The 19,148-nt window shown below is 42.8% G+C and overlaps 1 protein-coding gene across 4 annotated transcripts in view; it reads left to right on the top strand.

The window, feature by feature from the left end:
* ap3s1 (adaptor related protein complex 3 subunit sigma 1) overlaps positions 1-16,712 on the top strand; it is a 141,054-nt gene extending 124,342 nt beyond the window's left edge. For 2 of the 4 annotated variants that reach the window (XM_087998448.1, XM_087998445.1), the window contains exon 8: positions 14,663-16,711. In XM_087998448.1, the coding sequence (XP_087854574.1) occupies positions 14,663-14,956 (294 nt within the window). In that variant the 3' untranslated portion in view covers positions 14,957-16,711. Of the gene's footprint in view, positions 1-14,662 lie in introns of all 4 variants that reach the window. The other 2 variants (XM_087998456.1, XM_087998453.1) reach the window with 2 other exon arrangements.
* The last annotated feature ends 2,436 nt before the right edge of the window (positions 16,713-19,148 follow it).

The following is a 19,148-nucleotide window of genomic DNA, read 5'->3' as shown; positions in this document are numbered from 1 at the left end:
GAAGTGGTGAGTGGTTTGATCTCTGGAGCTCATGGTAATAATTTCTTCTTGTTAGGCCCTTACCTCTGTCTAATGTGATATAACCAACTGGCTTTCTGTTTGTATTCCTTATCTCTGAGGGTTAATGGATGAAGCATGATAATCGCTCATCAAATTATAGCATCCCATTCAATTGTCTAATTATCAGGGGGAGAAAGTGAGGTCTGCAGATGCTGGAGATCAGAGCTGAAAATGTGTTGCTGGAAAAGCGCAGCAGGTCAGGCAGCATCCAGGGAACAGGAGAATCGATGTTTCAGGCATAGGCCCTTCTTCCTGAAGAAAGGCCTATGCCCGAAACGTCGATTCTCCTGTTCCCTGGATGCTGCCTGACCTGCTGCGCTTTTTCAGCAACACATTTTCAGCTAATTATCAGGGGGCACAGCTCCAAGCCTCCTTACATTTCAGTCCTTGTCAGGGAGGTCATCCTTTCCTTATTGTTTGAATGCTTATGCAACCTTCTTCCAGACACTTTGTTGGAATGTTACATGAAGTTCTATCTTATCAGATCCAGAAATGGCCACACAGAGGTTTGTGCCTCATTATGTTCTTTGGAGAGTTGACAGCTTTATGCAGTTCTGTGTCTTTGTCAGCTCTGGCTGCTTGCTATCAGTTGTTTTGTAATAAGGGTGATAGAGAGAGAACCCTATTGCTAAGTATTCAATTAATTCTTAAAATGTTAAGTGTTTTGGCAGTTACAGTAGTATATCTAGTGTGTGGTACATGCTGCTGATATTCTGTGCCAGTGATGGAGGGACTGAATTTTTAAAGTGACAGATAGGTTGACAACTGAGTGTGCTGTTATGTGCTGGATCGTGCTGTGCTTCTTAAGTGATTCTGGAGCTGCTCTCATCCAGATAATTGAAGAGCGTTCCACCAGGCTCCTGCCTTGTATCTTATAGATAGTGCACTGACTTTGGGGAGTCAGGAAGTGACCTACGTGCTGCAGGGTTCCTAATCTATTTCCTGCAATTGCAAATGCAGAATTGAGATGCAACAACAAAAACAGAAATTGTTGGTAAAGCTCAGCGGGTCTGGCAGCATCTGTGGAGAGAAATCAGAGTTAATTTTTTTGTGTTCAGTGACTCTTCCTTAGAACTGATGATAGCTAGATAGCTTCCTAGCTACTATCAGTTCTGAAGAAGGGTCACTGAACCCAAACATTAACTCTGATTTCTCTCCACAGAAGCTGCCAGACCTGCTGAACTTTTTCAGCAATTTATATTTTTGTCTTTGATTACCAGCATCCGCAGTTTTTCCATTTTTTTTACAGGATTTATATGGTTGACCCAATTAAGTCTCGATCATGTGGCAAGCCCCAGAGGTTCAAAGATTCCAATGATAGGAGTGCCATTGAATGTCAAGGCTGATGATTAGATTCTCTCTTGTTGGAGATGGTCATTGTCTGGTGCTCGTGTGGAATAAATGTAACTTGCCACTTATCAGTCCAAGCCTGAAAGTTGTGCAGTTCTTGCTACACACACACATACAGACAATGTCTAAGGTGTTTCAAAACGGACTGAACATAGTCTGATCATCAGTGAACATCCCTACTTCTGATCTTCTCATGAAGGGAAGGTCAATGATGAAGCAACTGATGATGGTTTAGCCTAGGACATTACACTGCGAAAATCCTGTGGTGGTGTCCTGGGGCTCAGATAATTGGCCACTAATAACTATGACCATTGTCATTTACATTAGATATGACTATAAACAGTGGAAAATCTCCGAATGAAGTCTATTGACTCCACTGTTACAATGGCTCCTTGATACCACACGCAGTTAAATTCATCTTTGATCTCAACAGCATTTGCTCTTACTCTTTTATGAAATATTCTACCTTCCATATTTTAGATATTTATAGTTAATGGGTATAAATTAATTACAATTGGTTACAAAAGTATTCACTGTCGAGTTGTGAGGTACAGGTACTTTTTGCCTGATGCAATTTAGGATGGATTTGCAATTTTTTAGAAGTTATTCTGAAAAAAATGGTTGCACCACCTACAGAGCTATCCAATATTTATACACTTGCATGTCATTCTTTCATTGCAAATTTTCAAGGACTCCAGGTGTGCCAAGATCAACACACAGCATTTTAAGATGCATCATGTGAACACCTACTGATATTCTCGTAATAATTTGCAACTATTTTTGTAAAGATGCCACCAGCCTTTCTAAATCCACTGTCAGTACCAAAAAGGAGTCAAAAAATTCAGCAACACCCATCTTTATTCACAACATCTGTGATGGGAGTTCTCAATCATTGCATTAAAACTCCATGACAGCATTATGGGTTTATTTACAACATGTGGACTGCAACGGTTCAAGAAAGCAGCTCATCACCACCTTCCCAAGGGCATCTGGGGATGGGAAATAATTGTTGGCCCAGCCACAACACCTTGTCCTAAGAGTGAATAAAAAAGATTCCTGTGCACACAGTGAGCAGCTTCTGCAATTCGGTTAACTAACACAAGTTCACCATCATCCTTTCAGAAAACGTTGTTTTCATTTCCAAAACTATTGGTATCAATGCCAAATATATTATGCTTTTTGTCATTGTTAAACTCTGAGATGATCTATTAATCTGATATAACAATAAGATAAGTTTTTTCACCAATTTGAATTCAGCTTCCATTGGAGTACATATTCTTGCAAGGTGAGCATAGTAATTATATTTATAGTAAAGTACTGGATTAGTGTTTAACACTGTTGTAATTTTACAACTTGTAATCAAAATGTTTCTGCAAGTATAAATATTAAAATGCAAAGTGAGCAGTTTTTAAAATTTGTTTTTGGAGAAAAACTAAAGGTACACAAATTAATAAAAAGTGCAAATGATACGTTGCTCTTTATCTCAAAGTTGGAACGTGAAGTGAGAAAATGATGGCTCAGTTGTATAGAGCATTGATCAGGCCTGATCTGGACCACATTTGTGTACTGAACTTCAAAAAGAGAGAAGTTGGCCTTGGACGGGGTAAAGCACAGATTGACCCAAGTTATATCATGATTTAATGGATTAACTAATGAGGACAGATTATATAAACGTGGCTGTTCTTGTTTCCGTGCTGTACATCTCTGTGACTCTATGAGCTGAGGGATGATCTAATTGAGATGACTAAAATGAAGAAATTGAGTAGTAATTAAGATTACACTGCTGGAGTCATAGAGTCAGAGAGTTGTACAGCATGGAAATAGACCCTTCAGTCCAACCCGTCCATCCTGACCAGATATCCCAACCCAATCTAGTCCCACTTGCCAGCACCTGGCCCATATCCCTCCAAACCCTCACTATTCAAATACCCATCCAGATGCCTTTTAAATGTTGCAATTGTACCAGCCTCCACCACTTTCTCTGGCAGCTCATTCCATACACATACCACCCTCTGTGTGAAAAAGTTGCCCCTTAGGTCTACTTTATATCTTTCCCCTCTCACCCTAAACCTATGCCCTCTAGTTCTGCACTCCCCCACCCCAGGGAAAAGACCTTATCTATGTAGAAATAAAATTAGAGATAAGCTATTTTGTATGAAGTGATGTGGCCATGAAACACGATGTAATTGAATATCAGCAACAAGTCCATTGGCCTGAATGCATGTTCAGATATATTCTTTATGTTTGCAGCCACTTTAACTGTGGAGTACATATTCACTTCACATGCAATTGCAGTCCATGTGTCATCACTGCCAGTGATGTCACAGGTAGGTTCCTGCATCAAGGATCATTATTTTGGATGCCTGTCAATCACTGCCCTATTCCCAATCGCTTATGCCTCACATGCTGCCTTGCTTGACACCCTGTTCACCCTCTAATCAGTGCCTCTCTTGTTGAGCCTCTCACTGCCCTGCTCTCAACAACTGACCCCACGCTGCCTTTCCATTTGCCTCATCTGCTCCCCTGTGGGAAGCCAGGTGGTGAACTGGGCAGCAAGTGGAGGAGGCAAATGAAACTGAAAACAGCACTGGGGAAGAAGAGTGAAGCAGAGTACTGGCTGGAAGCAGAGTGGCAAGCAAGAGACGTCAGTGGCACCAATGTCTTAATCCGGTGAAGTACAGATTCACAATGAGGACATCGGGTAGGGGCAGAGCAGGGGAGTATTGTGTCGAGGTATGTGGTCACATTAGTCTCCTCACACATCCACAGGGTTTCTGATTCCTCATTCCTCAATTCAATGCTCACTCACAAGTTCTTGTTGTTTGCGCCATCCTCCACCCTAGGAGGGTGCACATGCACTCCACCCTGAACTTCCTAGTTTTATTTCTGCCAAGTTCCTGCAGTATGATCTACTTCTGTCTGGCAAAGGATTTGGAAGAGGAGGAAGAGTCACCTCACCACTGCACACACTTTCTCCCTGAAAGGAAGAAGGTAAGAAGATGTAGAATAGCACCACAGGAGAGCAGGGAACATATAGGATACTCACTAAGAGTAAACATCACAGTGACTAGTTTAGTATTTTTTTGTTATTGTAATGTTTACATTGTATTTGATGATTGCACAGACTGACTATGCAAATGGACTATAATGGAACTAGTTGTCTTTTTATTGTGATCTTTATAGGAATGATTGAAAGGTAGTGACTCATTGATAGATCCTTTGTCCTGGAAGGCAAAGCTTAAGGCAACATAGTTCCAAATTGAGATGTTGGAGATGTCACTCAACTGCAATCTTCAGCTAAGTGGTATGGAGTCTCCCTCCAGGGCAATTGACCTGGAACACCAGAGATCATTCCCTTTTCTCCCTCCTCTTCCTCTTTGATGATGACCTTGATCCTCTGGCACAATTACTTGTGCAAAAGGACATTCTGTCACGGTCAGTAATACATGCAGCAACACAAATCTGGAGAGCTCCTCAGTTAGGTATTGCCAAATACCTTCTAATTAGTAAAGGTACCTAAACATAAGAGCATAAGAATATAAGAACTCGGAGCAGGAGTAGGCCATCTGGCCCTTTGAGCCTGCTCCACCATTCAATAAGATTATGGCTGATGTTTTTGTGGCCTTAGCTCCACTTATCCTCCACGGTGACTCTTAATTCCTTTACTGTTCAAAAAAATTATCTATCTTAGCTTTAAAAACATTTACTGAGGAAACCTCAACCACTTCCCTGGGCAGGGAATTCCATAGATTCACAACCCCCGGGTGAAGAAGTTCCTTCTGAATTCAGTCCTAAATCTGCTCCCACTAATCTTGAAGCTATGCCCTCTTATCATATTTCCTTCATAATTTTATATATTTCTCCCCTCTCATTCTCCTAAATTCCAATGAATATAATCCCAGTCTACTCAGTCTCTCCTCATAAGCCAACCTCTTCAACACTGGAATCAACCCAGTGAACCTCCTCTGCACCCCCTCTAGTGCCAGTGCATCTTTTCTCAAGTAAGGAGATCACAACTGCACGCAGTACTCCAGGTCAGCACCCTGTACAGTTCCACCATAACCTCCCTGCTTTTAAACTCAATCTCTTTAGCAATGAAGGATAAAATTCCATTTGCCTTCTTAATTATCTGTTGTACCTGCAAACCAACCTTCTGTGATTCATGCACAATGTCCTTCTGCAGAGCAGCATGCTACAATTTTTTACCATTCAAGTAATAGTCTTTTTTACTGTTATTCGTACCAAAATGGATGACTTCACATTTATTAACATTGTACTCCATCTGCCAAACCTTTGCCCACTCACTTAAACTTTGCAAAGTTTCACAGTCCTCTGCACAGTTTGTTCTACTACTCATCTTAGTGTCATTTGCTATTTTTGACACACTGTATGTGGTCCCTAACTCCAAATAATCTATGTAAATTGTGAATAATTGCAGTCACAACACTGATTCCTGAGGCACAGTACTAGTCACTGATTGCCAACCAGAATAACACTCATTTATTCCCACTCTTTGTTTGCTGTTGGTCAACCAATCCTCTATACATGCTAATATATTACCCATAATGCCTTGCGTCTTTATCTCATGTAGTCGCCTTTATGAGGCACCTTGTCGAATGCCTTTTCACAATCTAGCTACACCACATATACTGGGTCCCCATTGTCCACCGTGCTCATAATGTCTTCGTAGAATTCCAGTAGACTGGTTAAACGTGACCTGCCCTTCAGGATCCCATGCTGCGTATGCCCAATGGGATAATTTCTAGCTAGATGCCTTGCTATGTCTTCCTTGATAATACACTTAAGTATTTTCCCCACGACAGAAGTTAAGCTAACAGGTCTATAATTCCCCACCTTTTGTCTACCTCCCTTTTTAAACAATAGCTCACATTTGCTGTTTTCCAATCTGTTGGAACTGCCTCAGAGTCCGATGAATTTTGGTAAATTACCACAAGTGCATTTACTATTTCTCCTGCCATCTCTTTTAGAATCCTAGGATGCATTCCATCAGGGCCAGGAGACATGTCTGCCCTTAGCTCCATTAGTTTACCCAACATTATCTTTCGTGATAATGATTGTTTCCAGGTCCTCCCTTACCTTTGTCTCTTTGACAAGTGCTGGCACATTATTCATGTCCTCCATTGTGAAGACCAATTTAAAATGCCTGTTCAATGCATTGGCCATTTCCTCATATCTCATTACTAAATTACCCTTCTCATCCTCGAAAGGATGTTTACTTAAGCTAATCTTTTTTTATTTTATATATTTATAGAAACTTCTGCTCTCTATTTTTATATTCCGAGCTAGTTTATTCGGATAAACTATCTTACTTTTGTTTATAGCTCTTTTTTGCGGCTCTCTGATGATCTTTAATGCTGTCCCAATATTCTAGTTTTCCACTGATCTTAGTCACTTTGTATGCCTTCTCTTTCAATTTGATAGCCTCCCGTATTTCCTTAGACGCTCATGGCAGATTACCCCTTTTCCTACAATCCTTCATTTTCACTGGTATATACTTTGCTGAGCACTTTGACAAATTGCTTTAAAAGTCCTCCACTGTTCATCAATATCCCACGATAAAGTCTTTGCGATCAGTCTACTTTAGCCAACTTTTCCCTCATCCTGTTGTAGTCTCCTTTGTTTAACCACAGGACCCTGGTATTTGATTTTAACTTGGCACTTTCCATCTGTATTCTAAATTCAACCATACTGTGCTCACTCCTTCCAAGAGAATCCCTAACTATGAAATCATCAATTATTTCAGTCTCATTACATGGAACCAGATCTAGGATAGCTTGCTCCCTTGTCGGTCTCATTACATACTGTTCAAGAAAACTATCCCGGATATGTTCAATGAACTCCCCCTGAAGGCCACCCTGACTGACCGGGTTTGACCAATTGACATGTAGATTAAAATCTCCCTTGATAATTGCCATACCATTTACAGAGTTAAAGACAAAACAAACTACAGATGCTGGAATCCAAAATAGACAGGCAGGAGGCTGGAAGAACACAGCAAGCCAGGCAGCATCAGTTAGTTTTTTCTTTATTTATTGCCTGTCCCAGTGTGATTTTATGATTTGATGGCCTGTGGATTACTCCTATCAGTGACCTTTTCTTCTTAGAATTTCTAGTTTCCACCCAAATTGATTCAATCCTATTCTCCATAGAATCGATATCATCTCTCACCACCGCCTGGATGTCATCCTTAAATATCAGAGCTGCACCACCTCCCTTACCTTTCTATCTGTCCTTTGGAATAGTCTGGTATCTCTGAATATTGAACTCCTAGTCGTGACCATCCTGCAACCATGTTTCCGTAATGGCTACTAAATCATATTCATTCATGATGATTTGTGCCATTAACTCATCTACCTTGTCACGAATGCTACAAGCATTCATATAAAGGGCCCTTATGCTAGTTTTCGTACCCTCTTTATGAATTCTAACATTTCAAACAATAATATCTCCTGAGTTATGCTTCCTTTAAACATTTGAAGGCCCTAATTGTTTGCTCAATAATCTCCCTAATGACTGTATGGCTCTTATGGTAAACTACTGACAATGTACTTCCTAGTTATGTCATGGGCCATGGCACCAGTTGTCAGCTGTACACATCGCAATTGGTCTTAATGATCTGTGGAAAAGTTGACTGAATCAATACAAAATCATTATAGCAGTGTGCCGTTTATCAGGTATTCAGCTGCATGCCATAGGCTACAGGAAAAGAGCTCTTACTTGTTTCTTGGGTTTAAATCAATGGTTCACTTAGTTACCTCTGTAGGCTTCCAGGACAATGTGGAATCCTATAATCCTGTTCATAATTATTTATCTGTAGCTGGAATCTGTTTATTTGTAATAAAAAGCAATTCTTATTACGTACAGAAACCAAGTCCATGCTTTTTATCAACCTGGGTTGAAAAACAGGTAAATAGAGGAATTTTGTATACCTCAATAAAACCTTTAATTTTTGTGACAGCTTCGATAATAGCAGGACTTGATTTCCAATGTGTTACCTCAGAGAGATATAACAATACCCTTCAAGCTGTTCATGAATTACAGTATTATCTGTACTTCTATAGCACATTATCTTAGTCAAAAAAAGGGACCATACCTATGGTCTAGGCAACTAAAAACAGTTGAAGTCCTTGAAGAGTATAGAGAAAGCAGAAAGAGGTTCCATTGGGGCGTTAGGAGGGCTAAACAGGACTAGGAAATGTCTTTGGCCAGCAGGGTTAAGGAGAATCCTAAGACATTTATACATATGTTAGGATTAAGAGAGTAGCTAGCGAAAGAGTGGGCCCACTCAAGGATAATGGAGGGAGATTATGTGTGGAACCAGACGAAATGGGTGAAACCCTTAATGGATACTTTACATTGGTATTCACCAAAGACAGAGACATGAGGGATGTTGAGGTTGGGGAAAGGTGTGAATACTCTCAGGCAGGTTAACATATTGAATGAAGAAGTGTTGGGTGTCTTGGAATGTATTAAGGTAGACAGGTCTCCAGGGCCAGATAGGATCTACCCCAGGATACTCTGGGAGGAAATAGCTGGGGCCTTAACAGATATCTTTGCATTCTCTTTGGCCTCAGGCGAGATTCCAGAGGACTGGAGAATGGCCAGTGTTGTTCCTCTGTTTAAGAGAGGAATCAGAGATAACCTAGGCCGATGAGCCTGACACCAGTGGTGGAAAAGTTGTTGGAGAACATACTGAGAGACAGTATTTATTCACGTTGGAGGCAAAAGACCTGTTAGTGATAGGCACCATGGGTTCGTGCAAGGAAGGTCATGTCTCACAAACTTGATTGAGTCTTTTGAGGAGATGATAAGAATGATTCATGAGGGAAGGGCAATCTACATGGACCATAGTAGGGCATTCAGTAGGTATCTCTTGGCAGGCTTGTACAAAAGGTAGTGTCTCATAGAATCTGACGTGAGCTGGCTAGGTGGATGCAGAACTGACGGTCATAAATGACAGAGAGTAGCAGTGGAAGGGTACTTTTCAGAATGGAGACCAGTAAACTAATGGTGTCTCACAGGGATCAGTGCTGAGGACCTTTGTTATTTGTAATATTTTTAAATTATCTGAAGAAACTGGTGTGATTAGTAAGTTTGAGGATGACACCAAAATAGGCTGTCTTGCACATAGTGAGGAGGATTGTCAAAGGATACAGCAGGATATAGATAGATTGCAGATTTGGCCAGAGAATGGCAGATGGAGTTTAATCTGGACAAATATGAAGTGATGCATTTTGGAAGATCAAATTCAGCTGTGAATTATACAATTGTCAGAGAAGTTAGCCCAATAAAGCAGAGATCACAAGACACAGATTGAAGTGAAATTAACAATCATTTATTAAGACAGCGATATTGCAGAAGAGACATTGACCACGCTGGAACAGCACAGGCAATCTGTCCAGGTAACTGATACTCTCTACCCCGAGCTGAGAATCAAGCCAGTTTTTATAGGAATACAGTACAATGATGCTAATTCAAAATAGTGAAAATGCAATGGTCTTGATAGTCAAGTAATCCAGTTACGATGGTGATAATCACAAAGCAGTTATCAGAAGAATGTCCTGAATGTAGATCCAATGAAGCATCCAGCAGCATCAATTGGTTCTTAATAGGATCAGGAGATTCCAGCTCTCTTCGTTGGTAGGTGAGAACGTCCCTTTTCTTGGCAGTAAAGTGTTTTCATTGTTGCTCTCCTGTGAGTGAGGTATTCTGGTGGGTCTCCATCTGACCTGTCCTCTCTATGGCTTTGGCATCACTGGAGTACAAGACTGCCCTTAGGGCTTTGGGACAGCTGTGTTTATCAGGTCCAGGAAGCTTATTGTCAGTTTGTCTTGGGAAGTGTATATCCTGGTCTGTGAGTGACTGTGGTCATGTCTAGTTTCACTTGTCAGCCTGTTTGGTCAGTGCTGAGGCACTCTGGGTGTTTCTTGTATGGTTTGGATGGGCTTGATTTTCTGTGTTCTATGTGGCCGTGCTGTGGGTTGGAAGGGTGTCAGATCTTTTCCCACAATTCCCCCTCTTTTTTTAAAGGAGGGATGAGAAGGGGGCAACATAGCCAGATCTGGGGGGATTGTCAGATGGGGAGGTTCGGCATCGGACAGATAGCCCTTGGTGTCTGAGTCTCACTCCGCAGAGATTGTCTCAGGGGCAGGAATGCTCCCCCAGTGGATCCGTACTAGCTGAGTGGTGAGGGGGGGCAGAGGGTAGCAGTATTGCACACAGACGTGAACAGCACAGACAGATGGCCAGGGCCAGCGCCATAATCCCGGCAATCATAGCAATGAAGGCTATCAGTCCCTGTAGTAGGACTGTGCCTCATGAGCCCAGCCAGAAGGCTGCCCAGTCCCATCGTTCCCAGTGGGAGTTCTCCTCAAGCAGGACAGAAGCTGCCTATCGAATATGTTGGGCCAGGTCTGTGATATTTTCGCTGAGGTCAGGAATGTAAGTGCAGCAGTCAGCACCAATGAGGGCGCATGTGCCCCCTTTCGCAGCGAGCCAGTAGTCTAAGGCCATCCTGTTCTGCAGGGTAACAGTGCGAATGGAAACCGCCTCCGCATTTAGCTGGGTGAGCGCTTCAGCTGTGGAATTCGCCACCACCTCTAGTGTAGCGGTGAGTTTGTGGGCTTCCATGTGCAAGCGCAGGGTTGCATAGGGGGGTGCTATCAGATAGAGAGCTGTCTTAATGGCAGCAAGGGCTCGTTTGCTGCGGGTCATGGGCTTTGGGAAGTGACCGGTCTGGGAGTGATAAATGAATGGTACTGCGTACCCGACATAGCAACTCCCAGTCCAGGGCAACGGCAGCCATGGGTAGGCTTTGCAGCCATGGGTAGGCTTTGCGGCCATAGATGAAACAGGTGCCGTTGTAGGTCTGGAGCTGGCAGGTCTGGGTCCCTGTCCAACAGTGAGGAAGGTGGTGTTCTGGCTGGTCCTGTTGAGGACCTGTATGTTTAAAATGCTGCCTTCTGCAGCGAATCGGCGTGCTGCAGGAGTTAGGAGCAGGGAGTCTGCGCACCGGCTCCAGCCAGCCTCCAGTCTGGATGGCTGTGTGCTTTTCAAACAGATGGATCCTGCAGGTGGCCCGTGTGTGTTAGTGGCAGCAATGGTCAGGGCTGTGGGCTCATGGGAGAGGTTGTAGGCTGGGTAAAAACCACATTTGTCCAGATGGTACTCTGCAGACCTCCAGCGGGCTGGGCCGTTGTCCCTGTATTTGGCCATGGCTGGTGGTATTGTTAGTGTGGTAACCTCAGGGGACCTGTCTGGTTCCAGCCACCACTCCACTATGTCGGAGATGTTAAAGGAGATAGAAGCTAAGGGAATACTCCCGTGAGAGTGTAAGGGGACCTGAGTTCAGACACAGCAGCGGATCTGGTTAAATCTCTGAGCACAGCCATGGGCCATCCTCAGGAAGTGTTGGCCCGCAAGTCATGGCGGATTATTAAATATCTCAGCCCTTGTCTCTGTTTACTGGCAAGCCACAGTGTCATGGTCAGACAGGTCAGGCTGAGGATGCTGATGGTGATGGCTGCTGGATCCGTCTTCGGCGTTCTGAGTGGTGCCTTCTCCTGTCTGATCCCTGTCTGTCGGAGGTGGAGCTCTTTTGCAGTAGGTGGCATGTGTCCATTCGGGCCATCCTTCCAGTTTCATAGCGGTCTGGGTCATCACTGGATCAGGTATGGGCCTCTCCACCTAGGAGAGAGAGAGTTCTTTTCCAATGATTTTATCATGACATAGTCCCCAGGAGGGAACGGATGAACTGGCACTGGTTGGGGTGTGGGCAGCACAGCTCTGACCTCTTCGTGCTTTACATTAATGCTCCTGCTAAGGGCTTGTACGTAATTCAGCAGAGCCTCTTGTGTCAGGAGAAGGGCTGTTTCCATGGAGAGCTTTGGGGGCCTGGTAGCGGTGGGCATAGATCACCCCATAAGCACCTCAAAAGGGGTGAGTCCAGTTGAATGGTTTTGCCTGGCCTGGTATAGTGTAAAGAGCTAGTGGCAAGGCGTCTGGCCAGCTCAGTCCAGTTTCTTGGGTGATCTGGGTCAATGTGGTCTTAAGGGCGCCATTCATCTGTTTGACCATGCCTGATGACTGGGGTTGGTGGGGGATGTGATGTCGCCATGGTATCCCAGTGCCTCGCTCATGCCAGTCGTGAGCCGAGCAGTCAAGTGAGTCCCCCTGGCCATCTCTATGTTATCGGGGACCCCAAATCTGGAGATGACATCCCTGAGGCATTTTAGCACTGTCCATGCAGTCAAGAGGGACTTTCATCAATCAGGAGATCCAACCATAGGCAGTCAAGAGCAGCATCTGACCTCAGCCCAGGGCTTGCTCACGATCAATCAGTAAGTGTCAGGGGGTTCAGCATTATCACAATTAGTGAAATAGGCCACATCAATCCTGCAGGTCCACTATCAACAGTCCAGGGATGACAGTCAATCAGTCAGGGAGCTGCACAGAGATTAGCCAGGGCTCTGGCCACGCATCAGTCAGGGCAGTCACTCATCGATGGTCACGGTTGGAGGGGGAGGGGTGTGATCATGCCCCCATCAGTCTTGGGTGTCTGTTCACAAAAGTTAAGTGGACTTACCACTGGCCACTGTTGTGGTATGGAAGTTGAGGGAGTCAGTTATGAGAATTGGAGGTAGTATACTGGGCTGCACAGGGACCAATAACAGTGACTGGGGAAATCGACATATTATGGAGTGATAGCACATCGAAAGACATTGATTCCTGCGAGGTCATTAGTGATCGCCTCCACTCTGGTTTTGACAGGGGGTCAGGGCAGTACAATGGTTGGCATAGATAAGTTGCAAGTCTAGAGCTCAGGAATAATGGAGGGTGCTGAAGATACAAATGAAAGAACTGGGTGGGAACATGTGAAAGTTCAGAACTGATGGGGTCAACAGGGATTACAAGGAAGAAAGGAACATGAAGATTTTGGGGATTACTGAAATTACTAGGCTGACCTTGTGACTCACTCTGTTAGATTAGATTCCCTGCAGTGTGGAAACAGGCCCTTCGACCCAACAAGTCCACACTGACCCTCCAAAGAGTAACTCACCCGTCCCATTTCTCTCTGACTAATGTACCTAACACTTTGGGCAATTTAGCATGGCCAATTCACCTGACCTGTATATCTTTGGATTGTGGAAGAAACCCACGCAGACATGGGGAGAATGTGCAAACTCGCCACAGACAGTCTGTCCAAGGCTGGAATCGAACCTGGGACCCTGATGCTATGAGGCAGCAGTGCTAACCACTGAGCCACTGTGCCACCCCTGTACCTGTTAGGTACAACCTGTGTCACTTTTCATCCTTACCCAAATCACAAATGCACAATGGAAATGAAAAATGGTTGCCATCATATTCAGTGTGGGTTGGATAAATTAATTTTTTTCTCTGAGAATGATGGCTCTAATTTTGAGAAACATTAAATTATTGAAGGGGTAATTACAGCACTTGCATAATAGAGGTAAAAGACACCTATAATCACAGAGCCGTCGGTGTGAAATGCATGCAGTGACCAACTAGGTGGAATACAATTCCATGGGCACAAGCAATCTTGATTGTGTTATTGGTCTTTATAAATTAGTCATAGCCATCTACGTGAAGCAGAATTACTTACAGACAAGCTTGAACATCTTTCCTGTGGGTCACTGTTCACAAAGACAATTCAAGGTGTCAAATGGTGCACAAGAGCATAATGCTGAATTCCTTTCACCTTAAACTAAGTATTTGCCAACTGCTCTTATCGGAGAAAGTGAGGACTGCAGATGCTGGAGATCAGAGTTGAGAATGTGGTGCTGGAAAAGCACAGCAGGTCAGGACGCATCCAAGGAGCAGGAGAATCGACATTTTGGGCATAAGCCCTTCATCAGGAATGAGGCTTGTGGGCCGGGGCTGAGAGATAAATGGGTGAGAGATAAACTGCTTTCATACACAATATTGCATTTCATCATTGCTGTGTGGACGAGGTGTTAGGGGGAATAAGGTTTCATTAATCCTACTGTGCTTACCATCTCCCATTATATTTATGTGGCATGGTGAGTATTGCATACATTAGAGTATGATTTCCTATGTCAAAGTGTAGTAGAGTCATTGAATGGCCCTCATCGGTTGGAGTCCTTTATGTTCCACCCGATAGGGGGCAATAGTAAACTGTATTTTTGTGAGTGATGTGAATGCTGACTGCTCACATTACTAAGGAGCTGTTCTGTTTCTAATAATCCCCCAGATTCATTCACCAATTCTCCATTGGACCAATCACCAATGGATCCAGTTACAGCTGGACTCATTGTCACGGTGGCTGTTGTGGAATGGAGGTGCAGAAAAATTGAGGAGCAGATATGCCAGTAAACCCTCTATCAGCAGCAACTGCCAGCAGCTGTTGAACAGCTACCTCATGAAGACACCGCAGCTGAAATTCCCTTCAGGATGCGGAGGATGTACAGGACATCCAGAATCTATTGTTTTGATCTATGATGCTATTATCTCCAGAAGAGTGAGGCACATTGCCACCACGGACTGAGGATATCCCAGGACACCATCTGCTCGAACGGCACTCTCAACCTGAAGAAGTGGGTGGTCATCCCCTCCCAATGAGAGCTGTGCTAAATGCTTTAGTGGATGGCTGCTTCCTATGATCCACTAGACACAGACACCGAATACAAAGAATTTCACATTATTCCAAACCTTTGTGACTATATCTATTCTTCAGTTTTGCCAGCTTTTTCCAAGAATATTAACAAATATTTCAGAAAATATAGCCCAGAATGTTTCACTGAAAAATCTTGCTGTCTTCTCAAAGTATCCCAGTAGATTAATCAGACTGCTTTTTGCTTCAAAATCCATACTTGCACATTGATAGCATTATGTCGGAAAAGCTCATTAGTTTTGAGCTCATGACTTTAGTAATCCTTTAGTGATCCTTTAGTAATAATAAACAGTTAAAACTACAAGGAAAGAAAACCAGTCAATGGCAACTTATTGCATGTGGTCAGTATTTGACTTAAGGACAACACATTCAGGAGGTGCCTGATTAATTCTTAAGATGCTTCTGCTGTTGGCAAACCTGGAACTTATCGTACATCTCTGGTTGCCTTTGAGAAATTGATGATGTACTATTTTTTTGAACTACTGCAATGCATGTGGTGAAAGTAATCCCCAGGAACTGCAGTTGTTAGATAGTGAGTTTCAGGATTTTAACCCAATTAAGATGAAGAAGCAACTATATGCGCCTGAGTAAGGATAATTTGCAAGTTGAAGATGATGTTGTTTTCATGCAGCCTTTGTGTTTTTCAGCAAGTGGAAGTTTGGTTTTGGAAGGTGCTACTAAAGATGATTTGGTGAGTTGTTTCCCTGGTGGGTAAGTTGCAAAGTTTCATATACAAGCTTTAGTTTTAAAAAAAAGCAGTATTTCTTTTGCCAGCTATGTCACTAGTTTTGCTTTTAGTACCAGAATTACTTTTCCTATCCATTAACTTTCATGTACAGTGAGATACAGGAACTATTTGCTCAATAGGCATCTCTGTTACAAAAGTTTATGAAGAAACTTTAGTAACAGTGATTCCTAGAATCTTAGACTTTTAAGCATTATTGACATAAGCAGATTAGATTACAGATGTGATTTGAAAGGGACGATCAACAAGTGCCAGAAATATTCTGCTATTTCATTTACGATTGTGTAATGTTGTTTTGGAATTTATTGTGTTCTTCATCAAACCCTTTCTTTTTTCTGTGTATCCTCTTAACAAAATTATTATAATGAAGTTACAACAGACAACAATCATCAAACCTCTTAACCTGTTCCAGAATTTAATTTATTGTAGTGAAAGAGTACTTGTTTCATTGCCAGTTGATCACTAAAGTAATAATGAAATGTGGATAATTGACATATGCTGTACTTCATGTAGAAACAGTAGAAAATGTGGGAATAATGAAACAAGACCATTTTTGTGTAATTGAAATCAATTTTGATTTTGTAGCTAAGTCTGTTGGGTGAGCTACTTGGCTTGGGTGGGAGTATAAAATGGATGGTATTGCATTGCTGCCTGTTTTATGTCCCACACAATATTCTGTTTTATTGGCTTCAAGTACAATAATATATTGGTTTGGTTCTGTCTACATTAGAACTATCCCAGTTGCAGACAGCAGCAAAGTTCGAATTGACATCAAACTTTTTTTTGTAATATAAACTACAGCCTTTCACCAAGAGTGAGGTTTATATGCCTTAAGGACTTAGGCTAAATGCTGTCCTGCATGACTCTGGTACAATTCAGAAATAGAAGCTTGTTATAAAGCCATTTTTGTATCAAAACAACTTTATTTACTCAGTAGTTTAAGCATGGTATAAGTTTTCAAAAGGCTGATAATGGTAATTATAAGTGACCTTAATAGCAGTTCTCAAAATTGTCTAACTTCACCTTAACCAAATACATGCTGACTTCCATTTATATGCTAATACTTTCCTAATTCCAACTTGGTATGAATTAATTCAAAGTACTACAGAGGACATCTGCCAAATTAATGAGTCTGCAGTTCTCAGATGCATCTGGAAATGCTTTTAAGAAGCAACACCAAAATCAAAAAAAAGTTCTGTGCATCCGCTGGTAAGGTGACAAATATTTTATTTCAAGTTTCATTTTTTCAGCAGTCTGTTTGGGTATTTAGAATAGCAGGAAAGGAGGTTAGGGCAGTTGATTGTTCTTCCTGCAGTATGTGGGAGGTAAGGATCACTGCTAGTGTCCCTGCTGACTTCATTGGTGGGAAGTTCTCCTCATGTTAGGGAATTGAAGCTGGAGCTGGATGAACTTTGGGTCATTCAGGAGGCAGAGGGGGTTATTGAGAGGAGTTATAGGAAGGTAGTTACTCCACAGCCACATGAAGAACGAAGATGGGTTACTGTCAGAGGTAGGAAAGGGAACTGGCAGGCAGTGCAGGAATATCCTGTGGTGGCTCCTCTCAACAACACGTATACAGTTTTGAATGCTGTTGGGGGTGGTGGGGGGGGGGGTGGAATTGAGTTTCGGAGCCACAAGGTCATGCTTCAATTGTACAAGACACTGGTAAGGCCGCACCTGGATGCTTCCGTATAGTTCTGGTCACCTCATTATAGGAAGGATGTGGAAGCTTTGGGAAGGGTTCAGAGATGATTTACTAGGAGGCAGCCTGGTTTGGAAGGAGGATTTCACAAGGAAAGGCTGAGGGAACTGAGGCTGTTTTCTTTGTAGAGACAAAGGTTGAGAGGTGACTTAATCGAGACATATAAGATAATAAGATGGTTAGATAGGGTGGTAATGAGAGCCATTTTCCTCAGATGGTGAAGGCTAACACGAGGGAGCATAGCATTAAATTAAATTCACTTGCCTAATCTAGAAAATTAAATTTGTTAATTTACTCTCAGGATGTAGTTTGGATTTAGGACGGATATCAAGGTAGTTTCTTAACTGTGACCAGTGGAGTACCACAAGGATCAGTGCTGGGTCCTCTACTTTTTGTCATTTATATAAATGATTTGGATGCTAGCATAAAAGATATGGTTAGTAAGTTTGCAGATGACACCAAAATTGCAAGTGTGGTGGACAGCGAAGAAGATTACCTCAGATTATAACAGGATCTTGATCAGATGGGCAAATGGGCTGAGAAGTGGCAGATGGAGTTTAATTCAGATAAATTCAAAGTGCTGCATTTTGGGAAAGCAAATCTTAACAGGACTTATACACTTAATGGTAAGGTCCTAGGGAGTATTGCTGAACAAAGAGACCTTGGAATGCAGGTTCATAGTTCCTTGAAAGTGAAGTCGCAGGTAGATAGGATAGTGAAGAAGGTATTTGGTATGCTTTCCTTTATTGGTCAGAGTATTGAGTGCAGGAGTTGGGAGGTCATGTTGCGGCTGTACAGGTCATTGGTTAGGCCACTGTTGGAATATTGCGTGCAGTTCTGATCTCCTTCCTATTGGAAAGATGTTGTGAAACTTGAAAGGGATCAGAAAAGATTTACAAGGATGTTGCCAGGGTTGGAGGATTTGAGCTATAAGGAGAGGCTGAACAAGCTGTATCTGTTTTCCCTGGAGCGTCGGAGGCTGAGGGGTGACCTTATAGAGGTTTACAAAATTATGAGGGGCATGGATAGAATAACTAGATAAAGTCTTTTCCCCGGGGTCGGGGAGTCCTGAACTGGGGGGCATAGGTTTATGGTGAAAGGGGAAAGATATAAAAGAGACCTAAGGGGCAGCTTTTTCACACAGAGGGTGGTACGTGTATGGAATGAGCTGCCAGAGGAAGTGGTGGAGGCTGGTACAATTGCAACATTTAAGAGGCATTTGGATGGGTATATGAATAGGAAGGGTTTGGAGGGATATGGGCCGAATGTTGGCAGATGGGACGAGATTGGGTTGGGATATCTGGTTGGCATGGACGGGTTAGACCGAAGGGTCTGTTTCCGTGCTGTACAATTCTATGACTCTATGACACTACGACTCTATAACTCATCCAGTAGTAGGAGCGTGGCATGGCCTGCCTGCAACAGTAGTAGGCTCACTGACGTTAAAGGCATTTAAGTGAACATTAGACATATATATGGATAATAATGGAATGGTGTAAGTTAGATGGGCATCAGATTAAATTTCTCAGTTCGGTGCAACATTGAGGGCCGAAGGGCCTGTACTGCACTGTAACATTCAATGTTCTATGTTCTATGTTCATTTCCCTCCAGAAATGTCA

The sequence above is a fragment of the Chiloscyllium plagiosum genome, unplaced genomic scaffold (assembly GCF_037043375.1).
Source record: "Chiloscyllium plagiosum isolate Xiang-an unplaced genomic scaffold, Cpla_swu_hap1 HiC_scaffold_2, whole genome shotgun sequence".
Classification (NCBI taxonomy): domain Eukaryota; kingdom Metazoa; phylum Chordata; class Chondrichthyes; order Orectolobiformes; family Hemiscylliidae; genus Chiloscyllium; species Chiloscyllium plagiosum.
This window is presented reverse-complemented; position numbering and strand designations above follow the sequence as displayed.